The 27,143-nt window shown below is 38.4% G+C and overlaps 3 protein-coding genes across 5 annotated transcripts in view; all 3 read right to left on the bottom strand.

The window, feature by feature from the left end:
* Positions 1-125: 125 nt before the first annotated feature.
* Positions 126-4,348, bottom strand: tmem234 (transmembrane protein 234). The gene is made up of 5 exons (XM_040136386.1): positions 4,104-4,348; positions 3,593-3,744; positions 3,430-3,496; positions 1,358-1,450; positions 126-1,040 (listed from the first exon to the last, which is right to left on the bottom strand). The coding sequence occupies exons 1-5, from the start codon at positions 4,114-4,116 to the stop codon at positions 931-933; spliced, it is 435 nt and encodes a 144-aa protein (XP_039992320.1). The 5' UTR covers positions 4,117-4,348; the 3' UTR covers positions 126-930.
* A 255-nt stretch (positions 4,349-4,603) lies between these two features.
* LOC120795734 (non-compact myelin associated protein) lies at positions 4,604-18,069 on the bottom strand. Its single transcript, XM_040137860.1, has 4 exons — positions 17,792-18,069; positions 7,987-8,093; positions 7,497-7,581; positions 4,604-5,735 (listed from the first exon to the last, which is right to left on the bottom strand). The coding sequence occupies exons 2-4, from the start codon at positions 8,078-8,080 to the stop codon at positions 5,456-5,458; spliced, it is 459 nt and encodes a 152-aa protein (XP_039993794.1). The 5' UTR covers positions 8,081-8,093; positions 17,792-18,069; the 3' UTR covers positions 4,604-5,455.
* A 6,449-nt stretch (positions 18,070-24,518) lies between these two features.
* rcan3 (regulator of calcineurin 3) overlaps positions 24,519-27,143 on the bottom strand; it is a 42,661-nt gene continuing 40,036 nt past the window's right edge. For all 3 annotated transcript variants that reach the window (XM_040137542.1, XM_040137541.1, XM_040137543.1), the window contains one exon: positions 24,519-25,192. In XM_040137542.1, coding sequence (XP_039993476.1) covers positions 25,038-25,192 — 155 coding nt within the window. In that variant the 3' untranslated portion in view covers positions 24,519-25,037. The remainder of the gene's footprint in view (positions 25,193-27,143) is intronic.

Here is a 27,143-nt window from a genome sequence, read left to right on the forward strand (position 1 = left end):
ATGTTCAATGATGCAATTACTTCCATTTACAATATGTACATAAGAAACAACATTGTTGGACATTTTAAACCTAACTGTATTTTGATTTGCAGAAATTTTTGATGGAGAAATGAAAAGATGAAGAATAATGTTTTGCCAACGATTTATTGTTAAAATATCAGCTACATGACAAGCTGTACAGATGCAACAATAACAAAGGCATCTGTACAGTGCTATGTGTCAATTTGATACTAGAACAGTGAAATATATATTACTATGCATTGTGACTTATTTCTGAATACTGTACAACTTGTCCAGACATGTTTGCAGAGCAAACAAGGTCACTCACCCTTATAGCAACTCAGTCCTATAGTACTCTCCCTTCACAAAGAACTTTAGAAAATATCAGTGGTAAATCTTCCTATGTAATGCATCATGTATACATGGAAAAACAGCATTATCCTTCTGCTGAACAGCAATTCGTCCTCCTCTCACCACCTAAACACTCACCACAGCAGACAGAAGGCAGCCACAATAAACTGTCCCTGTTACACCAAGAGGCGGCATCTAATTGGTCCACTTCAAACCCCAGCCTTTTTTGAACGTGGTCTCTATTTCTATGCAGATGCCTGTCACATGGCGGGTCAGCAGTGTCCTTAAAAGTAAAACAACCGCCAACCAACGACTTCTATGTGAGCACCATTAATCTAATCTAGCTCTGGGGTGAACCCTACATGATCCCACATCCCCTTCATCTTGATGTACGAATTTCTGAACAGTTCTTCTGAAGTCACGCTGACTTCATTTAGGCACATTTCTCCCACTAGAACCGTTGCTCTAAGGAGACGTTACCTGAATCTAAACTCTAACTCTGCTGCGGTCTTCTTCCCTTCCCCTTCCCCAAGGAATCATATGAAGGCACAGAAGATATAGCTTTAATCCTGATCTCCGTTAGTGCGCAGGCTGGGTCATACTCTGCTTGCCAATGTCTTTGTCATCGATGGAGCTTATAACACACAGAATGATGCCAGCCATGGTGAGAAACATTCCTGCGACAGCCTCTGCAGAGAGTTAGGTGTGCGGGGGAGGATTTGACAGAAAATGAAACTTAAAAAAAAAAAAAAAACTCATAACATAACCAGTACAGTATTTTTCATACACAGCAGGAAATTAACTGCTCAGTAATGTATTCACATGCCAGTAAAGCAATGCTGAGTAAATATTACTTGTGTCTTGTTTATGTGACTTCGCTGAATTAGTCTCTAAAATCTTCAATAGCCTAATGTTTGATCTTGAGAATCAATATCACAGGCTGTGTAACTGGACCAGTAGTGAAAAGCAAGCTAATGTATCAGCATCACCAACATGTGCCACTTACGTTTGCCTCCAAATTCTTCACCCAGTAACTTGCCAGTGAGCAGTGTGAAAAGGAAGGTGAGAGAGTTGGCCACAGGAACAACAAGTGACAACTCTGGATAAGAAGAGAAGTGAGGGAAAATTGGATATAACATAGTCCTAAAAGACTGACGAGTAATTTGAATATTAGAAATAATGGCAATTACCCTTGATTTGCAAAATACAAGCAATTATGAGCTCCACAGATTATAGACTAAGTCATCTCATAAATAGCTGGGATTTTCTGTACTACTGATGAATCTATGGCTTAAGAAGAAAGAAGAGGATGACTGGCTTAGTTTACAGAAAGAGTGGTTTCATAAGTAGACATTTGACAGTGGCATGGCAATCCCACATTTTCATATGAATATCAGCATTTACAATAGACACCATAACTATTTTTTCAAATGAGACCTATGTTTGAAAATGGAAATGTATTCTTTATCTAATGTTATCCAAGAAAAACTGCCTATACAGTAATTTTCTCAAATTTTTACAAAATAAAACCCGGTAAAAAAATATCAGTTCTTTATAATTTAAGCTACACATGTAGCAGGGTCATTTCCTACATCGTGGTGCGGCGTCAATTTGGAGCTGAAACAATTAGCCGATTAGTTGATCAACAGAAAATGTATTAGCGCCTACTTAGATAATCCTGTTAAAGTAATTTTTCAAGTAAAAAAATGCCAAATATTTGCACGTTTCAGATCCTCAAATATGAGGAGTTGCTGCTTTCCGTTGTCTTTCATCATAGTAAATTAAATATTTTTGAGTTTTATGCTTTCGGTTGGACTAAAAAAGCAATTTCAAAACATCAAATTTGGCAAAGATCAGATGTATCGATAATAAAAATAACCGTTAGCTGCAGTTCTACCTCAGTTGCACTACAATATTTAACCTCTCTTGACATATATATATACACTAATCTCCTCATTAGTGTTTTAATAAGATTATTTAGCTGTCAAATGGTGCTTGCTTATGTGGTAAAAACACAGTTTAAGCCAGAACAATATGCTTCCACTACAGACATCTTTCCGTAAAAGTAATTTGGACATTCTGCTGGAGTAAAAGCACAGGTATGGATAATAAAATTAACGACGGCTGCACTTCATTCAGCTGCCTCAGTTTCAGTGTCGTGTTATTTAGCATGCCGTCTCGCCGTCATGGCTCACTGGCACACTTGATAGAGCAGAGCCGGTCGTTAATGATTTTAGTTACACCTGTGCTTTTCCTTCTATGAAAAGTGAAAATGTCCACTGTGTAACAGGCCTATTGCACACTGCATAGATGTGGTTAGGTCAGGTGTGGTTCTGTCTTGCTTTCTCCCACAATGATGATTATTTTTTCAAAGTCATGTAGCAGTTTAGTTTATCTCAGAGAGAGTGGATCTTCTAAACCTAAATTTCTTTAAAAATATCAATAAGATTTGTGCGTAAAATCTTTTAGATGGAGAAGCAGGGCACAAATCTGGACTTGTAAATACTGTTTATGTCAACTTCCAAGTCATAAATACAACTGAAACACAGATTATTTTTTTTTTGAAAGCTCCAATAGTCAAGTCGGCAAGCTCCAAATGCCGACTTGGCATTTACAAATACGGAATTGCCTGAAAAATGAACAGAGACAATTATTGATTGAAACTAAACCCAAGTTTAATGGAAACTGTGTTATATTTTCAAAGCACAATATTTTAATCTGACCAGCATGGGAATCTTTCCCATCTCTACCATCCATCCCATATGACATGAACACAACAATTCCTCGTGCCATTTTCGTGTGTCATGGCTGGAAAAGCCCAGGTGTAATGATTAACATTAATGGCAGCTACATTACATCTAGGTGAGCCGGTTCCTGGGCTCTACTTTTGTGCACGTTTCCTGGGGATGATTTACTGTAACGATGAATGAAACTGTGCAATGACTGATGCCATTTGCTTCACCTGTGCTTTTCGTGCTAGGAAACGATGAAATGTCTGCTGTGAACCCTGTAATTTGTCAGTATAACAGAGGCTACCGTCAGACAGCGAGGAAGTGAAACCTCAAGTGCACGGCTCACCTGTGGTGGAAAGTGTGTAATAGTAGACCAGAGAGCCACTCTGGTTCAGGAGAAAAGGGACCAGGTACTGGAGAAGGCAGAGGGTGCAATTAAACAAATTGTACGGAGAAGCAATGACTTCATAAACATACAATATCGAAGGGGAAGTGATATCGGGCGTTACCTTGATGTTAAGGAAAAGAAACTTGACCTCAGCCAGTAGCTGCGACACTCTGTTGGTCTCTGCCACATGTTCTATCCCCTCTGTGCCTCTCTTCAGGAAAGGGTTGGTGCAGCCCCACAACACTGACACCAGCAGGAGGCTCAGCACCTCCACTGCAACACAGGACAGTCACTCACCGTTCCCCCTGCCCCCTCACATCCTACTGACATTACCAGCTAGTAATGTTATAAACCTGTTCATCTGTCTTACAGTAGCAAAGCCGCACTCCGATAAAAACGGAGGCAAACGGTAGAATTGTGCGGTTAGCAACTGAGCTGCTAACGTAGTTAGTTAGTGTTAGCTTTCTTCCTTAGCATGGGCTCTGAAATTTTAGCTACTGTCGGGTTAGTTTTGTGTTATTAGTGCTGGAAAGGTAGCGTATACTTATGTAACTCAAAATACAAAAGCAGTCTTTAAAAATCCTCGCGAATACCGTGATTTAAGAGGATGAATTAGCTGGTTAGCCACTCACCTACGGTCACCATCGTAAGGTAAACAGTCGCTGTGGAGTCGCATTCAAGACTATTCCTCAGTTGTTATGAAACAAATTTTAAAAGTTCACTTAAAGAATGGATTCAATTATATGTGTGTTCATTAAGGTTAACTAAAGATTTACAACGAATTAAACGAAAGCCAGGTAACGAACGACCTTATAACGACGCACTCGTTGTGAAAACGCAACAGTTTCGCAACATTTCGTGTCTTCTTGAATGCACCTTTTGCAATTTTTCGAAATTGTAGGACGAAAAGCTACCGGTTGAGGGCGCTATAACTTATTCAAAAATACATTTTCTTTTCTTTTTCATTTCCTTTTCTTTTCTCCTTGTCTACTCTTTGCCTTTGAGAGCTTTACAGCATAAACTTAGACTTCATTCTCCGTTTTATATCTTCCTTTCCACTGTACAAATTACAAACAGGTCAGCCATATTTAGAAATATTAAATTTTATTTTCATCTCTTTCATTTCATTAAGCACCACAAACAATACAAATACAGGGAGCAACGAAAATAAAGTGCAAAATCCTTTGGTTTCAAATTAAAAAGGATTCACATCAGCGTGTTAGGCTGACATCCAGATGTTTCACAAAATATCTGTGGTCTCTTCACTCTACATGATAAAAAAAAAATCCATTGACATTTTTTAGATTTCTTAAACAAAAACTAATCTGAGAGAATCTGTGGGCAGAAGACAAAGACAGTATGATGCTAGGTGAACACAATTTAGTAAGGAATGTTGTCGGTAGAAAATAAATCTGCAATATCAACGTGTCTTTAATCAAACGTAACCTTCACACACTGAGTTATCTTCTATCATACTGTCTTTGTCTTTACTATACTAATTCTACAGTTACTCATGAACCTACGTCGTTCTCCTTAATACAGAAATGTACACACTTAAGACTAACATTTTCAAGCCATTACAGTCTTTACTACACATCATTTTCTTCATTTTATTAGTGGTGATGGAACATCAACGAGTACAAACAGTGAGAAACTTATGGCGTCTATACTCTGAACACTGACTGTAGCCAAAAAGCAACTCTTCACAAGAAAGTCTGTTTTCCGTCATGCAACATCCTTCATGCCATCCGTTCTGTCTATGTCTGGTACCATTTTGTTCATAATGTGTGTTTTTGTACAACAAAAGGACATGTTGTTGTCCATGTAGACATCAGCAGTGACTCAATTGGTGGAGATTGACGGTGACAACACGAACGTCACGGATTGAGTTTCCACAGGATTCAGTCAGCACACAGTATGTGGGCACGGATGAAGACAAGCCATCAGTCAATACCTGTTGTGAGACTAAACCACAGTCTTGGTGCTATGTGTTTCCTAATGATGGAGTGCCACGCATGGTGACCTCAGTGGATCCGCTGGTGGAACTGTGCTGCTCGATGTGGATTCCCTCCCCGCTGTTCAGTTCCAACCTGGGCAGCTGGAAGCCGTTCTCTGGGGCAGGGTTTGAATTGGCAATGTGGCCAGACACAGAGTTGACTCCCATGGTGCTCAGCGGCATGCTGCTCTGAACTGTGGACTGGGACATCTTCGGACGAGGTTTGGAGCCACCGCTGGCTCCCAGGACTCTGGATGCATGTGTCCGCCTGGCAACAACGAGGCCATGATGTTAAAACAACTCTCACATCAGTACATTACCGTCTAGTAGGCCATTATATAGAGAATTGGCATGTAATGTTCAGTAACTGTTTCTGCTTTCAACAGTTATTTAAATATTTGGCTGCCTACTAATCTAGTTTTGCTAGTAGGCCTATTATTCCATTTATAAATTACAAAGATAATGGTATTAGTACAGAACCAGAGATACCAAACACATCGGTCATCCAAAAATTGACAATAAAGAGCGAAAAAGAAGACAAACTGTCTGTTTTAGTGTAAACTGTGAATAAACTGTACCAATATACTTTGTGGGTTGTGTTCCCCTAAAGTGAAGCAAAGTCTGTATGTGACCTCTTATAACAAGTTCAGTACGTCTGTGAGTTGTTTGCAGTTTATCCAAGTTATTTTCGATTCTTGAACTGCTTAATTTGAATAATTTACAGAGGCCTGAAAGAGTAAAACTATCCAGTAATTTACAAAACAATTATTATGGAAAAGTCAGAAAAAATAAAAGTAATTTTGTGTGGAAGAAATAGATGTGTGTTTTTGATTCTCAGCTATCCCTTTAATAATCTTGTGTACCCCTCCGATTTATGAAACAACCCCTTGGGGGGTCCCAACACCCAGGATGACAGTGGCAGAACATTACTAAGTACATTTACTTACACTAGCTGCACCTAAATACAGTTTTGAGGTACTTGAACCAAAAATCCATTTTGTGATACATAACGCTTCAAGTCCACTTCATTTTAGAGGGAAATATTGTACTTTTTAACCCCCCAACATTTACTTGTAGTTTGCTATAATTTCCAGTTACTTTTCAGATTAAAACTTTACACACAAGACATATCATTTTATAATATGTGATGAATTGTTATGAATCAAACTAACTAACAGAATATAAAAAAGTAATTGTAATCAGCTCAAACTATGACCAGCGACTAAATACACTGCATCTTACACATTTATGATTCAAAAAATAATAATTCAGTAATACAACAATAAACTGACAGGGGTTATTCTGCTAACTAAAGAGTACTTTTACTTTTGATATTTTAAGTACATTTTGCTGTAAATACTTCTGGACTTTTATTTAAATAAAAAATCAATTCCTTTATATTTTCAAAGGAATATTTTCACATTGTCTGTTGCCACTTTGACTTAAATAAAATATCTAACTACTTTGCGACAAGCGCAGACTGGGAGCACCTGCACTGCTCTCAGACTTTCTTGGACGTGCCCAAGGTTTAGAGACATGAACTTTCAAACATTGTGGGTCAGTGGTGTCCAACTTGCCGGTCAGAACAACCCAAGGGGTCATAAGATAAATTAGAGGGGTCGGAAAATGATTTTTTTAAAAAGATAAGTCAAAAGAAATATAACAGCTACACAGACCTCTGACTTTTCTCTAAACTCCTCAAACTAAACAGTCTAAGAGGGGAATGGCCCTCTTAGGTTCAACTGCTTGTGATCCGTACAAGAGCTTGTGACATTATGTCATTTTAAAAGGTCCCAAACAAAAAAGTTTGGGAATCATTGTGATATTGGAAGTCTGAATACGATCATATGGATGATTGTCTTTATTAGTCTATATAATTTCACATACAGAGCCTCATAAAGAGATGAAAAGCAGCAGAAGCAGGTGTCTAGTCCTTCTTGAAGAAGATAAAAATAGCATGATTGTGGCTTCACGGCCCGTGAGATTCAGAATGCAGGAATTGTCCTGTCTAACAGGAATGTGGCCTTACCTGTTGTATGTCTTCAGGATGATCAGTAAAATGGCGAGAATGATGATAATACCTATGACAATGACAGCGATCATAGCCCCAGAACCTGAGAGACACAATGAGAGGAGGAAGAGACATCAACACGTTGAAAGCTTTTTTTTCAGTCTTCTAAAATTTGCATTTTTACATTTTACACATTCCCTCTGCTCCTCATGGTGCAACTTATTTTGTGTATCCTCCAGAAGCAGTGCGTGGTGGCTCAGCAACGGCATCACTCACAGGCAAAGAGAACGCGGCAAATATTTCCTAATAAATACATGGGTGCCACTCCCGTACGAGCCATCTGGGTTAGACTGCATGATGCACCAGGTTGTTATTAATGAGGTTTGGCTTATATAATATTTTTGTGCTCTGTGGATGGTATCCGCAACAAACACCTAATTCACAAGGGTGTGCCATGTCAATATGCCACATAGGAGGACAAAACGTGGGACACATGAGATATCCTTACTCTGGATGAGTATTTGGTCTCTGGACTTTGTGGTGGTGGTTGTATTTGAAGGCAGTGAAGTGTTGGTCACAGGTGAGACAGTTGAAGCTTGCATTTTCAGCAATAACCTAGAGGGACAAAAATAGAAATCACTTTAGTCAACTAAATCCTCAGTGAAACCTTGACTGAACAGCACTGCCTTTACATAATGTGAGGATAAAGTTTAAAAACAAGGGCAGACTAGTTTTTGCAGAGTCATCCTACAGATTAAAAAGGAAAACAAAAATAGAAATAGACAGAATATGTGACTTGAAGACAAAAATATCTGTGCAACATAAGTCTTAAATTGTGTTGCACAGAGAGTTGCACAGTAGATAGATGGTTAATATTTTATAGAACCGACATGGCTGAGGATGCTCACCAGAACATCAAGTATGAAGCACTGACCTGTGCTGACTTCACTACCACGGGACTGGACAAATCACAGCTAGCATTAAGATCTTTTAAGTACAGCTCATACTGTACACTCATACAATGTACAAGTAACAATAACACTCATACAATATAGTCATGTGTGGTAAAGCTTTATCAAAACGTTTTTATAGGTGTATCATCAGACAGATGGGAGGCAGGAAAGACCTGGGCACACTGTTCAGACAAGTGTGTTACAGTGCTACAGTTCTTGTTTTGGGGGCATTTCCCCCTCCTCCTGCAGACATACACACACCCCAACAAATCATGATCTTATTGTTGAAGAGTTGTTTGAATTACTCCAGTAAATGATGGGCCATGTTTCAAATGGCCCATCATTTCTTTCCTTAAATGTGATGTAGGTAAAAGGAGAAGTCTGGTGATATTCTATATAATTCTTATTCTCAACAAATCCCATGAAAAGACCAAAACCAAGGATTAATTGATCCTTCTAACAAATATTGTGTGTGTATTCAAAGCGTGATTGAGTTTATTTCTCTGTGACATAAATCTCCATTATTTTCAAAAAAAAAATTAATTAAAAAACAACAAAAAGTAAAAGAAAATAAGCGCATTTCCCAAAAAATGTTGAACTGTTCCTTTAAAAAACACATCAATGAGCCATACTGTTGCAGTGGGTCACATGGTCTTTCATTACCATGAACATGGGCACTGTAGTTCACTGTATCCCACAAACACCATTCTGATAAATACTCATTAACGGACCAAATGTGTATTCATCCATGGATGAAAATAGTCCCCACCAAATGCACTTTTTACTCCTGTTTGAGTAACGTTTGCGGAAGCTCACATCGCTCGGCTGGTTTAGGGAATTATTTAACCATTTATTTAAAAACAAAACTATAAACGGGTGATTTGTTTTAAAAGTTTTACCTAAAAATATATCTACTGCCTATAATGGAACTTTATCGTGCCATACACAGCCTAATAAAACATTGTATTGATGCGATTTATGTTCTCTTGATCAGGACTCATATTGACTCATGAGCGAGGCATTTTCTCAGATGTTGTAATCTTGATCTACATCTAATCTATTGTGTTGCAGTTGTTATGTGTCAGGCGGAGATCCTCTGTCATTTAGGAGGATCGCTGATACTGTTCAGGAAACAACCTGCACAGAGGTGTAGGTCAGGGCTGTCCCTGTAACTGATACTTCCCTTGAGTATGGATAATATGGCTTTGCATGCTAAGAGATGGAAACTCATGCAAAAACACATAAAATAAGTATACCTGCGGTCACTTTGTTTTTGAGATTCATAGAAAAAAAACAATAAATTATGACTACATGTAGATTTATTGCAGCAATTTCCACCCAGCCTTTGTTTTAGAATTGTCACTGATACTTCAGTTTCCACTTCTACCGCACTAGAACCATACAAACACCATCATGAGAGTTCCTCATCCTCTTTTCACATAGTGTGACGTAGAGCAGACAGTGGATAATTAGCTCACTGAGTACTTCAAGTGTGACTCACACATGGTTATTAATCGGAAAAACATCCTTTGCGATCCCATCATTGCGATCATCACTAATTATATCACCTGATTAGTCCCACTAGAATATAAAGAAATACGGTTTCACTATCATTTAGTCAGAAGTTTTGTAATTCTTATTGAATTCTGAAATAAGTGGCCAGGTATCTTTTTGTGTTTCTTCATTTTCATTACTTTCCTTGCATTACTTTCATTACTCATTTAACAGCTTCAGTGACTAATCCTGAAAAGAGAAATGACAAGCTTTGCAACAGTGGTGGATTATGGAGGACCTGCATATGACATGCCAGGTGATAGCCAATCTTAGATTGTTACATTCCATGTCTAATTTGCATTGTTTTATTTTGTTTTAGCAAAAGGTTTAGCAAGTTTCACAGAAAGGCTTAATGGAGAGGCTAAAAGGAGAAGATTAATGACTAAGCAAAATGAATGGCTAATAGGAAAAGGAAAAGCAGCGTGGAAATGGAAATGCAAATGGTGAAAAGGGAATTGCCCTTTTCAATGCCTGATTAAGATATGTATTCTTAATTCAATTTGTGAATCCAGTTACTAATTTCTCTTTTTAAACTGCATTGTCATAAAGATGTTTAAATTTAATTATTTGTTTATGAATTCAGTAATGATTTTTAAAGGACGTGCTTATTAATTGGTTTATGGCTGTTTTTTGTAAACCCCGTTTTAATTTGAACTATTTATTGATGGATCAATATTTCATTTGTAATTTCTTTTTATAATTCCTCTTTTTATTGCCCATTAAAATATCAAATAATTAATTACTTTGTTTATTCATAGATCAATAAATTAGTTTGTAAACAAATTTATTAATGCACGTTGTTGTTGTACAATTAGTATTTAATCAATGAAATGTTGTATTACTACTTCTGTGACACTTGTGGTCCTCCACAGTGGATGTCTCATTTGGTAACCAAACGTTTCGATTATATATTATGGAAGAAGACGAGGCTTTGCGTTAAAAAATTGTTACAATTACAAAATATGTTGGGACAACGTTGCACTGTGTTTGCTGGGAGTGAAGCACAGCAGCACAGTCAGAACAGGTGCTTCAAGCGGACAAAATTTGCATTGGCTATAAAAAGCTGAAAACCCTGGCACACGGAAGAGCAGCCCCAGACACATACACACACAAAACCCATCCCTCGCTGTCTTTCTTCTCTGAGTTAGATTGACTGCTCCATTGATTACATTCAAATTCTCAATAAAGCATGCAAAACCTTCAGGTCCATAGCATCACAACCTGTGAAGTTACCGCTCAACATTATGAATGTTATAAACCACTGATTGACAAAAAAAAAAAGAAAAAAAAAAAAAGATGGACGTACAGTAGCTCTGTATTTGTATTTCTGAATGAGTTCACACACAAAAACGCTAGTTGGAATAATATGTTACAAACCTCACTGTTACAGTCCAGGTATGTAGCTGGTGCTGTAACAAAAAGCCTCTGATGGTAAATGAAAAGGTGGGAAGAACAGCTGGCTGCTGAAAGACACACTGACACACTTTTCTCTTCTCTCTTTCACACACACAGTGGCCTAATTATTTTCTCCCACAGATACCGCGACTTACGATTGAAGTAGTTTGAAGTTAAATGAGGCTGGAGCCAGCAGCTGGTTAGCATGACATGTAGCCTCGTTGTATCTCACTTGTTCAACCCAAACAAAACCATAGTATAAAAATGACAGTTTATGTGTTAGACTATTTATTTGCCTGAGGAAGGAACTACTGGGGCAGCTTCATAGGTGCTTGTAGGTGGATTTTGCTACCTTCAGAAAGAGCCAAGCTAGCTGTTTCCAGTATTTATGCTAAACTAAGCTAACCAGCTACATACAGTATTTACCATACGGACATGAGCGTGGTATCGATCTGCTCATCTAACTCTTGGCAAGAAAATGAATAAGTATATTCCACAAAGTGTCGAACAAGTTAAGTTTCACCTCAACTACTTAAAAAAAGACTTTTTGGTTTTAACCACTTCAGGTCACACAGGTTATGAGATGAGATTAGTCTTCCAGGCTCCTTTTTGAATGATTATCAGGATATTGTGTTTCCACATATTATGTGTGGACAAATACAGTGGCTTGTGTACATAGCCTTAACCATTAACGGAGCATAAAAATTTACATTTCATCTATGAACTGTGTATGTGTATGCTGGGAGCAATGTGAAAGGACCATTTACAAATGCATACACTCAATACTCATGTGTACTGTATGTCTTATCCGGCTTACAGCTTTACAGCAAATATTGCACCACCAGCTCTCCCCGTGTTGACATAATATCAGACATAGAGATTAGTAATGACATACGTCATGTCTGCTGTTTGCAGAGGAGACAGCTTCTGATAAATGGCTAAGTGAACATTTACTGTATAAGGTTGCTAACACCACTGCTTTGGTAACATGGTGGAGAATACAGTATGCAGTTGATCTTGGCAAGGCTATGTAACCAATTTTATTTATATAGGCTAAAATCTAAAAGCAAAAATTGGCCTTAAAGGGCTTTGTACAATGTGGACCATATGGCGTTAAATGATGTGTACTTTTTACCTGAATTTGACGACACAGTCAGTTTTTTAAATGTACAGTAAATATGAATATATAAAGATTTTAGGTTTAATAGGCTAACTAAAGCCTTTGAACATTAAATACAAAAAAAAGAGACATGTTAGGATATCATTTTACCTCATAAAACAGACCTGATTTTATTACGTACATACGAGATGGACTACCCTTGTGCTGATACATTCAAGTGCACAAGATATATATTGTTCACAGTGTAATGGGGCTGATGAGGCCGATCAAAGATATATTTAGCTCAAGCAGGTTAATAATGTAGGATAAGAAAAGTTTCATTTTTGACATTTTGCTTCAGGTCACAGACAGATTTTTAGTTATGGCAGCAAAAACCAATACAACCAGCACAATACAGGATTGTACAGTTAATTTGAAGATAGATAACTGTTTTCTTCTTATAACAAAAACATATACAGTATATGATCATGTTAGAGAAATTACCTTGTTACTTGAAAAGTTTTTATCATTACTTTAAACACCTTACTGCCAAACGCTTAGTGATATATGGACAGAAGAAAGAACATGCTATCCCATGAGGAAAAACTATTTTGTACTTCAATATACATCATCTGAAGTCAGCTGGAAACTAACCTGGGAAGCTCACTTTTAACTGTATCAATCCAACAACATGAGTTTGAGTTTAACCCTAGCTGCTCAGTTCAGGTTATTTGTGCTGCATTGTAGTCACAGCAGTGGGGCATCGCTGCTATCTCCAAACAAAAATGGTCTTGGCAGGGACAATGCAATTCTGCCAGGCATTATTTGGACCAGCTTTTGTCAAACAGAGGTGAGGGCATGATTGGAGTGAGCAAAAGATTGATAGATATTCTTTATTGTCCCTGGAGGAAGATTTGTTTTCACCGCTTGGGTTTTAAAACCTCCACTATCTGTCAATATCAAACTGCTGCAGGAGCACACACTTGTTGTAACTAGGTAACAATGCTGAACTAAATATTTCATTGATTCTTTGACTAAACTACACTGGTTAGAAAATCACCGGCTACTTGATGGTACATACACCAACAGTTAACACCAGGATTCTCGTACTCCATTACGTAACCATGGTGAGCACCATCCTACAGCCAGTTCACAACTTGACTTCAACTTGAATGACTTCAACCGGACTTCCTAGAACTCAAACACCTTGCGCCTCTTTGCGCCGCCTTAATAACACATACCACACTTGGCCAAAAGTGAACATAAACTAGCGTGAAAGCTGTTCCTTTTAAGGATTTGGTAAAAAGAAAATGGTAACCCTTTACTGACTAAGTACATTTTTACATACAAAAGGTTTCCGCTGGAGGCAACCTCTCCTAGATTTTAGGTGGGCATCTATGCTTTCTAGCACAAACCTTCACAGAAACTAGGTTCCCCCCACATAAAAAACAGTAAAACAAAAAACTGCAGTATGTGAAAGTTGACTGAGATGAAGATGGAGACTCTAAATTTGCACAACCAGCCAAAAGAAAACACTTGTATAGATGCACTGACCTCTGAGAAAATCCAACATTGAAAATCGAGTGTTGTATAATATCACTCCACCAGTTCATGAATTGCTTTAAGAAAGACAGGCTCTGTGGTTTTTGAGTCAATAGCTAACTTGCATACTAACCAAATACAGTAACATCATTAACCTTTAGTTAGTCAGCTACTGAATTAGAGAAAGAAAACCGTTGGGACACATTCTTTGTTGTCGCAGTGAGGGAAGGGAAATTTATTGAGGAAATTCAAATGTGACAGCCAGTAAAGACCAATGGCTTTGTCAACAACAATGGCAGGTAATAAGTTCTAAATGTGAGAAAGAATTGGTAGAGACCAATATTAACATGAAACCCTGCACAGAAAAATGCAGATCTGAGCCCAGGATATTCTTACTGTTAACAGTGCTGACCACAAAGTCAGATATATTGGATATTCATTTGTTGCATTATTGTACACTTCTAGGATATTATAGACTTTATATGTGTTTACTTGAAACGCTTTCTATCAATCAACACTTTAATTCTCTAATTTCACATCTCAGAGAGGCGATTAGTGTGGTAACTGTGACTTTATATATTAAATCGTTCATTTGAGCTCATTTTATGTATATTGTGAGCATGACAGCATGATTTTACTTCTTGTGTGGGAGTCAATATTGAGCGCAGTGTGCAATTTGATCTCCTTTCCTTCATCCATGACGCAGTTACAGAGGATAAACTTTATTGGAACTGAGTGGAACTAAACTAATAGCTAAAATTTAGCTATACTTTTTGGAGGCAAAGGAATTTGTAACTACAAATAATCAGATTACTTTGCTCTGACGTCACTATCTTCTTCACTGTAATAATAGTTTGTTTGTTGTTCTACAGATCGCAGCTATTTGCCTACACTGCACATTCAATATCCTTTCTTCCACCCTCAGTAAACAAATCATTTATTGGTCTGTTCAGAAAGTGGATTCTCAAAACAGAACAGGAACAATTGAGCTTCCTCTTTTTCATATGAGGAAAAACCAGACAAAGTTTGTAACCGCCTCAGCTTTTTCCTCTCCGCACGTTTTTGTCCACACATTAAGAGCCACACAGTCTCCTGCACACGCGTTCATAAAGACATTCAGTGTTCGACCTTCGTCAAATGACGGTTGGAGTCAATATTTGAGCAGTCAATTTGAAGCAGGTTAATAAGACACAGGTGGAGCTATTGGCTCAGCTTCGCCTGGAAGAGCAGGCATGCAGTGTGAATTCAAATCACAGAGGTCATATGTCACGTCAGACGTAAACGTCCCATACCACTTTTTTTCCAGATGTCACATTAATGAAGGATTTAACTATGACTTTTCTTGACCGCAATCGGTCACCAAGAGATTTGCAGCAGCACTGACAGTCTTTGGCACTGGGTACAGTGGCCCGTTGTTGATGTAAATGACACAGTGACATCAGAGATTTAAAAAACTAGCAAATTAAAAAAAATATATCACAACTGTATTTCAGCTAATAGTGTGAGAGTGAGTTTTGGCAGAGACAAATCACAGCAGAAGTACTGTTATGTTTGGACTTTATCAATAAACTTGACATGTAGTACTGAAAGTATTAAATGTTCTTTCTCCCTGAAATATCTACAAATCATGATGGGCAAAAGTGTAGATTTTAAAGCGCAACTGTTATCCAAATACCAAACTCAGTTAGAAAAAGTATGATTTTTCAAATGAAATAGGACCGAACAAAACTAATTCGTCATTGAGGGTAGAGTACAGTAGGTTTGAACAACACCCTCATAGCTCACAATGTATTGTTTCCGCTGATACGAAAAGCATGAAAAATGGATATTTATTGAAAGGCAACAAAAATAAAAGTGCTGTGGTGAAAAGTCACAAACGTCCCAGTATTTGTGTCAGTGCTTTTTATAGGGGCCTTGATCGATCCAGTCATTGTCTAAAGTGGCTGAGTTTGAAACGGACTGATGAGTGTCTGTTCTGATACAAAACACTGGAAAAAAGTGGGAGGTGTTCACCGATATTTTTGCCAATGGAATTAGTTTATCATTCCTCAAACATGAACATGGTCGTCGCATTCACATCACAGAGTGAGTCCAGCTGAAATAGTCAGATATGGATGAGACTGAATGCTGAGTTGGGATATTCTGGTTCCTCATGACTATTATAATGAAATAATGGGACAAATGCTTTTACTGTATACCAAATTACATGACTAATACTGATGTGGTGTCAGTATTAGTTATACTGCAATGGGGTTTCCATTTGAGTTGCCCCTCTAATTGCATTACATTATCGAACATTACCACTTCAGTCCGCTCCAGTAGTGTTCTCCAACAGTTCTTAACTACCATTTGATAATGAATGTAAGTTTAACATCCTGAAATACTTCATAGCTTAGTATGAGGTGCAAAATGAGACTCTCTTTGTTTTTGTCTTTGTTTTAATCTAAAACTTTCCTTGCTAGTTTGTACAGTACAGTATGCTTTCTAAGACTCACCTATTTTCAAATAATGCTTATCAGAATTGAAATTGATAACAAAAGAACCTACAATCTTATCATCTACCGAGCCAGCCAGAAGATTATCTTTTTTTCATTGGAAAATGGCCACTTCATTCTGACCTCCCAGGCAGGGTTGGGTTGTGGCGATCACTGAGTCTGGTGGCTTAATAAACTTTTAAAAGGAATACTGTCATCATTAAAATGACTTAATATCATATTATGAAACCTTGATAGAGGGAATAGCTTGTTTATTGCACTTATGCACACTAGTATGCTTTGATGTTTTTGATGCTTTGGAGGTTGCGATTTCTCTTTTTTTTCATCTGTCTCTTTGTCTCTTGTGTCTTTATGTCAAAACTCTAAACAAAAACACCTATGCCAATAACTAGATGATCAAAAAGGAAAAACATATCACTTTAGCTAACATATTGTATAAACTAGCCAATATCCCAGTGACATTTTACAGTGATCCAAGCGGTAATTTCAGCCTAATTTTTACTTATGCAGTTTAGGTGCAGCTGGTATGTAAACAGTCAGTAATCTTTAAAAGAATGACAGTAGCCTGACTTAATGAATGAAGAGGAGTAAAAGGACAGGTGACCCATGTAATCATGGAACTACACAGACAAAAGTGTCAAAAATGAAAAGAGACATCACCATCATTCCTCTTACATTACATGCAAACCGACACTGTTTGAAGCTTTGAGTTAGCGTAGCAGTAATATTCAAAAAGCAGGCGTATTTTCCTACAACGTAGTGGCAACTGATGAAATGATAAGTGCAGCTGTTCCATCAAACAGTCACTTATCCATAAGAGATACACAGGCAAATAGTGATGGGAACTGAAATAGAATCTTCCTCACTCAGACATAAACCGCTGTCCTTCCACTAGTTCAACAGTAACAGTAGATTAATAAATCTGAGAGCCCTTTGGAATGCGAGCTATTCCCTTTCACCTGAGACTCACCTGCCGTCTCACCATGTTGTCCGGGGGAACCCACGTTCACTCTCTCTTAAACACACACACACACACACACACACACACACACACACACACACACACACACACACACACATACACGCACACATACAATTACAGTGCACACACACACACACACACACACACACACACACACACACACACACACACACACACACACACACACACACACACATATATATAAACAACTCCACAACTGACAAAGTTTAGATGGAAATTTTAAGTCTAGCAAGGGAAAGGAGTCATAAGCAGTAACTAGCCTTGGGACTTACCTAACCGTCTCCTCTTTGATTTCTGCCCAAGCCTTCTCTAGATGAGCCTGAGCAGCACAGAGCCCCCTCCCTCAGCTGACTGAAGGGGGCATAGTCCACCGGTGGAGGGCTGACAGTCACGGCAGGTCTGGAGAGTGAGTAGAAGAGTGTATTAGCTACTCCAAAAGAGGAACAATAAATCCTGGGTGCCGCTAAAGTGACAGTCCCAAAGGTAAAAACAGGTGAGGCAGATAAAAACAAAGGACAAAACTGTTTAAAAACAAGCAGGGATTCCTCTGTGTGTGTTTGTGTGTGGGAATCAGAGTGTTTATGTGAAGAGGAGGAGGAGAGTGAGGAGGAGGAGGAGGAGGAGGAGGCTCCACGCTTGCTCGCTCGCTGCTCCTCGCTGAGAGTAATAATCTCAGGCAGCTGGTTTTTCAGGTCCTTCCGCCTGGGCCTTAGGCGTGCCACGGCCGCTGATCCAAAAACTGAGGATCCTCTCCAGAGTTGTCTGCTCTCACCATGACTACTGCCTCTCAAAATCAGTCCATCTGCATCTGCCACGATGACTCACATGAAGTGCAGACGGGGTCTCTGTGCATTTTGTAAAAAAGAAGGTGAAAATAACTCAGAAATAATATTTCATATTTTAAAATCCAGGGTAGTCTATACTTTTGTGCGTATGCACCCATCATTAAAATAATAAAAAAAAAATCTAATCATTACCTCCTATTGAAGGAGAATAATAACTACAAGCTAGCGCATGTTTTGTGTTACTGAGTAGACAAAGTATGTGGTTTCACTGTTATCACAAACCACTTAATGTTTGCAGGAATGTCTTTTCTGCATGCAGTTGAAAATTAACTATGTGAATTACAATACTTGTTCAAAGGGTGCTGGGTGTGTTTGTAGAAAAGATACAGTTGTATGCATTTGCCTTTTCTTCTATTCTATTTTAGGGAAACAAGCTCCATTCACTTTTTGACTTTTGTATGAAAGCTCTCCACTGAACAAACAAAACATTCTTAATGGCAATAATTTGCCCATCTTTAAAATTGTCCTACTGTCTGTCCCATTGTTTTTCTAGCACATAAGCTCCGGTGACACACTTGCCCCGGTAGTCTTTCCCCAGACAGTGCCATCCAGTCGTCAGGATCGAGCCTCGTGTTACCTCTCGGGGCTAGGTGGTGCCCACGACTATTAAGTGAGTCAGTCTTTTGCCTTTGTGAGAAAGCGTAACTAAACTTCATTTGGCCAGACACACATTGTTCTGCTTCACTCAGTGGGCTGAAAGTGCTGTTTACAGGCTTGATATGTGCACAGCACTGGTGTTCCCGTGTCCCTGCGTTTAGCTGTGGTGGAAGACCATTGCGTAAGTCTAAAAGCTGGAGATCAAGTTTCATAGAGAAGAATACATCTTTCATAATGGCATCCTGGCATTGTGTTGGTTTCATTCCAGTACAAATGGTGTAAATACCCTGTGTGCTACTACTGTTTGATTCCACTGAAGGTGAAACGATCTTTACTTATTCAGGATTATAATAAGTGAAGAATAAATCAGCTTTATTTATTCTTAAAAATGTCATTATTTATTAATCATATCTGTATTTTAATGCCAAAATTTGGTTGTGTTTATCCTATTTGGCTTTTTTTAACCTATGGGTCTAATAGGGTTTCTATATCTGTCTGTGCTGTCATATTTTTCTTCCTTTGGAAAGCTCGGTGAGAGATAATTCTGCCTTATACAGTATACATCTCTAGAGGGTTTCCCAAAGTAAGGATGGAGAACCATCAGCATTTCCGACATAGTGTTATTGAATTTCTTATCTGAAAGCAAGACGGGGTGTAGTCGCCATACTTTTTATGTTTCCCCATTATGTCAAGTTTTATTGTAAAAGTAACAGGACAATCGTCTAAAAGAATTATATTATAGTATTTTGAATCCATGAGGTATAAGGTTTATGTAAACTAGAAAATAATCAATTCTTGTGTATAGCTTCTTGTCAGCTTGTGACTAATGCATCACTTAATATTCCTGCGTGAGTAACTGAGTCGTTTGTGTGGTGTAATTCTGGAGAGTACCTTTAAAAGGAATCTGTAGGTACGTCCCCATGAACACCCACGAGGGGCCACGTTAACCTGATCTGTTCCCCTTGGGTGCACACGCATCGTCACGTTCAACAGTGAGGGTCATTGTGGAGAGGAATTTCCCAATCCTCGCGCCGTGAAGAGAGGGCTTTTTGTGGTCACGGAGAAGAAGACACAGGGTGGTACAGAGCATGCCTCCTCACACAGATATGACTCGGTCCTCTCTACCTGTAAAATACTGACAGTCGTCCATTGTTTTTACCTCTGGTGACCATTAAGTATGTCAGAGATGACACAGGTAATTGTTATGACCTTGGATGTTCTGCATACCTGCTTTAAACATGTACAGTTTTGGACAGACTAGGGCAAAATCATTCAGATCTTCTTGCTAAAAATTGTAAGCTTAAGGTTTTATATATCTAGAGATATTAAAATTTTATAGCAATTACACAATTATCTTTTCCTTTGGAGGAAACCTATGCTGGCAAAACATCTGTTTGTGAAATCGTGGAGATGACAGCTTGCCGCTGTTTTGGCTTTGTTGTTTTTCCTCTTCTCACCCAATAAGGAAATGCAGTTTGTCAGAAGCAAGTGGATGAGAGAAATCTATTGTCACAGGATTCATGAGCAGTCATCTGTCTTTTCTTCATGGCTGACAGGAAACTGCAGCCAGGAAATTCAATAGGCAGCTGAACTGCAAGTCATGGCTGTATTACAACACAGTTGCCTCACCTTCATGTTATAAATTTCATGTCTAGTGTAGCTCACTAAAAGAATAATTAACTCAACCTTGCCGTCACTGTCTTTGCCACTGAAACTAGGCTCCAACAGGACAGAATATTAACTGCTGCTGGGTCCTTGGGGGAAATATGAGGTGCTAACTGCAAGTGACAGCACTGCTCCCCTATTGTAGCATTATAAAGTATGATAAATAAATGTCAGTGCAGTGATAAAGGCTTTTCTGTGTATTTTATAGCCCTGTGTGGAATGCAAGTCTATACCAAGCCAATAGGGATTCAAACACTTTGAGTCGGTGTCACGAATAGTGACCAGAAAACAGTGAAAAAGTGGAGATTTTAGGGGGATGAAAGGATGATAAATGGCAGCAACAGCACTGTGTATGCATGTGTGTGGATGGATACTTATTATAGCATTTGTTAATTTCATATGCATGCTTGGGCTGATATAAAGCCTCACTCTGTGGCTTCAGTGTATTATTATTATTACATTGCAGTCACAAAGCTAAGGGTGTTTTTCTAGCTACCTTTAAAAAAGACTAAGAGTCTACAGCTACGCTGTCGGTTCTGTGAGTCTATACTTAAACATAGTGGTAAGCTAAATGCTAACTCTAGCACGCTAACACGCTGATGTTGGCACTTTTGTTTATCATGTTCACCATATTAGCTTAGCGTGTTAGCATGATAACATTTGGTAAGTCACGCTTAACACAAACCAAAACATGTCACTAACATGGCTGAAAAAAACCCCAAAAGGTTGATTAGCAGCACAGTTTTGGTGATACTTCCATCTGTAAATACTCTTCTGGATAAAAAAATATATCTGCCAGTTACTTGTAAAAAGGATTTTTATCCCATTTTCCAAGTTTCTACATTATTTGCTAGCTTTGACAGCATTTTTGCTCATTTTGTAGAACACAAAAAATATATGAAAGTCTTGTTTTGTATGCAAATATAAAATGATGGAAAATAACATAACAGATACCTGATAATAAAAAATTGCGGTTCCCATGGTAAAAAGTTAGCTGAGCTCAGGCTACCATCTTGGATTGAGAAATGTAGCAAAAACTTGCTGTGTAAATTGGGATGAACAAAAGGATTCTGGGAATGACTTCAAAATAGTGTTGTTGAATTAAACAAAAAAAAAGATTTTCTTCAATTTATCTTTCATAAAAAAGGGATGCTAGCTCTGTGACTTCAGCGTGATGATTATATATGAGAGACACACACTGGGGCATATGCTAACAGTGAGTTCTGTTCAGATGAATGTACGACCTAGAAAGTACTATATTTAAAGCCTACATTGGAAATTTTGCTTAAGATTCTGTTCCTGTGTTTGCATGTCAAGTGTAGGCCCTAAAGTAAAGAAAGCCCTAAAATAAACAACACTAAACATGGATTTTAAGAATAAGTCTTTATGTATTTCTCTATGTGAAACAAAGGACTATTATACTACACAAATAGAAGCGGATACTGTAAGAGACAGAGACCATCTCTGAGAAATAAGTACAGAACATGAAAATACACATACCGGTAATTTACATACCTGTAAATTATTGCTTGTTTTGCTACTTTGTTTTCTGGATTTCTACAATACAAGACACAATATTCATATTTCAACAGAAACAGTACAACAGTGACAAACTGTATTATTGAACTTTTTAGTAGACGTTCCCCAGAAATAAAAGAAACATTCAAACAGAGTCCATGTTGAACTGTTGAACACAACACAATGACAGTTGGTTTTGATCGAGCATTTTCAGGACTTATTGGTACACATTTTTGTGATTTTTTTTTTTCCATGACAACATTGCCAAGAGAAGCCGTAACAAACTGCACACCGGGACTGGCCTCAGCAACAAAAAAACACTTGGCATATGTACATAAATATACATCTTCATTTCAACTGTGACCAAAATGCACCCAGTTTTAAACACCATGACTAGAGTAAAAAATTCTCCACGAGTGTCTTTCCTCCTGTCCTACTGCTTCCTCTTCCTAGTGTCACCAATCTGCTGTCTGCTTAGATAACAGTGACAGCTTTACTGTAGTGCCAATAAAACTGCACTCTGCCAACATGGTGAATTTCAAAGAACTGTTTGACTTTCTCAGAAGATAAGATGAATGTTTCTTGTGGACAAACATGAAAATAAAGACATTGATTTTGTTCTGCAATGTCATCCTGCCTCTTTTCAAACCTATAATTGTGCTGCATGTCTAGAGCACACTCCCATAGATCCAAAAGGCCTGAAATTCTCCGAGGTTCACACTAGCAAAAAGGAAGTGGAGTGTTTCACTCACTGCAATATGCTGGTGAAAAGGCTAACCAGGTGTTCAGCTTGAGATAAAAGAAAAAAACACAGAGACAAAATGCAATGTGCTTCCTACTTTGTCTCAAGAAAGACAATTTTATGTCAAGGACACAAACAAAACACTGACAATAAAGTGCTCACATGCAGATGGACTTTTCCTTACTAATATTGTTATATAGCAACAAAGTAAGATTTCATGCTGCCTAATGACAAATAAGGTTTAGACTCACTGCTGACACCCAAAATCCCTGTCAGAAACATTTGTTCCTGTTGCTTTTAAAGCACTGAATGATTTCAGAGTAGGTGAAGCACACTAATCTGATATAGGACCGTGGGGAGAATGAAAACAAAAAAGAAGTTTCCACTGAACAACATATAGCGGAAAGAGTGTGTATGTTGATATAAAATAAAAATGAAATAAAGTACTGCAGTTGTGTTGGGAAAATATGATTTCTTTCTCAGTTTAACAAATATACATCAGTTTTTTGAGTAAGAAAAATCATTTTATGTTTTGAGGACAATGTGAGGTGAGTGAATGCTTTGGTTGATATCTCATGAGGCTACCTAATTTTCCCTTTTCTCTGCAAAATGCTTCCAGGTAAACTACAAAATCTAAAAAGACTATTTCCACAAATCTATGCTACGCTCAGCTATTTACAGCGAAAAGCAGCGCAGTGTTTTGGCGCGGACCAAGGTACGTTCGAGTGCCCCGCAATTACTTGGAGATATCAAGAGATACCCAGTGCAAAACAAGCAGTAGGTTTCAGAAGAAAACCTGACACATAGAAACAGGGTTTGATCAAAAACATAACCAAGACAATAGAGATATGAATTACAACAAACAAAATCAGAGGGGAAAAAAAACAAAAAAACAACAACATCCCAAACCCCTTGAAGAAAATGAGGGGGATGAACTGTCTCTGATCCATCAAATCCCCCCCAAAAAAACGACAAATGCAAATTTGCCATCAGGTTGAAGACTGAACTGTCAATCTTACAAAACACCCATTGAGCTTTTTTTTCCTCCCAAGACGTCACTTTAAACTCTGCGTGGGGATATACACTTGCGTCAAAAGCGTCACACCATTTCCCTGTCATCACAAACAACAGTAAAAAAAACAAAAAAACAAAACAAAACACCTCAGCTCCTCTTCTACAGATATAACTAAGCATGCAAAAAGTGCTGGGGTATCAAATACATAGTAAGAATACACATCTAGTAGATTAGCAAAAAACAACACCTCTCCAAATAAAAAAGACAAAAAGCGAAAACGAGCAAAAAAAAAAAGTCAAACAACCACCACAACTTTGTTAGTCACATATGATGCTTCGTGCTGTGTGTGATGTTAAGTAGGTTCCTTTTTCTTGATATATCTTGTTAGTATTTGTTGTTCTGTACGTTTTTTTTGTTATAGAGTATATACATGCAGACAAGAGCGGGAACATCACACACTCAATCTTGATGCTGAAGCTGAAGCAACAAACCAGCAGATATGAAAATGGATGAAAAAGAAGAAAAGAATAGACATATACATATATATATATATATATATATATATATATATATATATATATATATATATATATATGAAAACATAATTTATTGTAAAAAAAAGAAAAGAAAAATGTCTTTGTTTAGAGGTATCGCACATCCTCAACCAAAGGTTATTGTACACAAAACTGTGTGACGAAGGGAGAGGTACGGCTAACAAGCTAATTAAGTAGCAAGCTACTGAGCAGGACTAGCAATGAGAGCTGAGTGTGTGTGAGAAGTGACAGGTGCCTCCGCTGGGACAGGTATTTTGACCCCTCTTGCTGAAAACCAGGGGGGTTGGTGGGGTGGAGGCAAGTGTGCCCGCCACTCCCCACGCTGTCCGCAGAATGTGATGAGTGTGTGTGAGATTCTCATCCATCCCCTTCAAGCCGCCTCATTCCATCGCCACACTCCCCACAAACACCGTCTTTGAGCAATGTTTGTTGGTTTGTTTTTGCTTGTAGTTGAACTGAAATGAGGGGCATCGACGCTCTCTGTGAGTGCAGAGACGAGAGAGAGAGAGGGCAGGTGTGTTGCAGGTTTAAGGGGCGGTCGGGGGCCGCGCCGGTGTGTGTGTGTGTGTGTTGGGGTGCTCTCTAGTTGAAGACTTTGGGGGGTCCATCGGGACGTCTGGTCTGGACTATCTGCTGCTTTGGCCGTGCCGCCTCATCCTCCTCCGTCTCGCTCTCGCACACGTGGACGACCACGCTGGGGGTGGATTCTGTCCCTGCGTGAAGCTCGTACTTCTCACCTGTAGAGAGGGAGTCAAGGGGGAAGGAAAGGAAATAGAGAGAGGAAGAACAAGAGTTACAAAGGAATTTATTACTTTACCCCTATCTAACAGTAGATAGTGGTGGGAAGTACCTCAAGTAATGTTCTTAAAGGTTAAGGCTGGTGATATTCTTATTGTGTTATTATTTTTATCGCCAGCAAACCCATGAAAAGCCTTAAACCAACAATGAATTCATCCTACAAAAAAAAAAAAAAAATACTGTCTATGTAACCGAAGCATGATATACGGTAGCTTCTGTGGCACAGACCTCCACTGTTGTCCAAAAAACATGGGCACTGTGGGTTATTTTGATTCATTTTGTTTTTGCAGAAATACTCACTATTTCACCAAATGAGTAGGAATAAGTGGCTGAATATAGTTCCAAACAAATGTACAATTTACTCCTGTTTGAATACCGTTTGCTACAAACTACAATATTGTTTTGTTTTACAAAATGATTTAGCCTTATTCATGTGTGTGTGTGTGTGTGTGTGTGTGTGTGTGTGTGTGTGTGTGTGTGTGTGTGTGTGTGTGAGATTAATTACAAATTTAAGGTACTGTACTCAAACATTTTTATTTGATGTTAATTAAACTTTTAAACTACTGGTTTTCAGAGTAAAATATTGTACTTTTTACACCAAATCTATTTGACGACTAGTTACTTTGCAGATTATGATTTTACATGCAAAACCTTTAATTAGCTTGTAAGTTGTTATACATTAAACTGCCTTTAATAATAATCTTTTACTATAATATATAAAATAATATTGCCACTATGCATAGGGAGTATTTTTACTTTTAAAATTTCAGTACATTTGGCTGATAATAGTACTTTTATTTAAGTAACATTTTGAATGCTGGACTTAACTTATAATGGAGTATTTTTACTTGTGGTGTTGTTAGTTTTGCTCAAGCAGGTCAAAATATTTCTTCCGTTACTGTTGATAGTGAGACAAACACCACTGTCTTTTCAAATGGTAGGACAGCTCAAGTTGAAATGATATGACAATTTATTGTTTATGACTGAGATTTATTTGTAAATTATTGAGAGCATTTTTACCGGACAAAATGATCTCCTGTTTGTTTCTGTCCGTTCAAGAATGGTGCAGCGCTCAGGTGGCAGGACATGGATTCAAAAGAAAACAAAAAGACTTCCTTGGAACAGTGCTGCGATTTGTCCAGACGCCAAACTTGCCGGACTGTGTGTGAAAACACACACTTGCGAGATTGTATCAAAGTTGCCATGGAAATGAGATCAGACAGCTGGCAGACAGGAGGAAATTGGTCTAGTAGCTTTTCACTGTGGTGCCAAACAGAGAGATGGACAGTGAATAGAGTCCTGCTGTTACCGCAGGGAGTTGACAGAGGGAGTCAGCGCACTGCGCTACAGCCATGTGCTAATCTGATTTTAGATGCCAGGATGTGAGGCGGAGAACAAAGCCATTTCCTGATGCCTCGTGTTGCTATGGTAACAGCAAAATGTGTCAAAACTGGTCCTTTGGGCTGGACTGTGAGTGCTTGTGTGTGTGTGTGTGTGTGTGTGTGTGTGTGTGTGTGTGTGTACGTGTAAACTTTGATCATGTTTTTGTTGATAAGAAAAAAAGATAATAGTGTACAACAGAATACAACTCAGAAGAAATGCTTTCCACTTCATCAGCATGAGAATGCCCACATACACAAACATGGAAGGACACTGTGGACATGGCACACCTTTACATGCGTACTGGGTGACATTTTATAAAGGTTTCTGCAATCTAAAATCTTGTCGACAAGGCAGACAGAGGAGACATTACTGAGCAGAAAAGAAGCCAGGGAACAAGGCTGCGGGGAAAGAGCTTAAAATCTTCTAACTGTGTCTAACTGTGCTGAGCTGAGCTGCCTACACATTTAATACACATTGCTACAATTGTAATGAGACAGGACCTGCAAA

The sequence above is a fragment of the Xiphias gladius genome, chromosome 10 (genome assembly GCF_016859285.1).
Source record: "Xiphias gladius isolate SHS-SW01 ecotype Sanya breed wild chromosome 10, ASM1685928v1, whole genome shotgun sequence".
In the NCBI taxonomy this organism is placed as follows: domain Eukaryota; kingdom Metazoa; phylum Chordata; class Actinopteri; order Istiophoriformes; family Xiphiidae; genus Xiphias; species Xiphias gladius.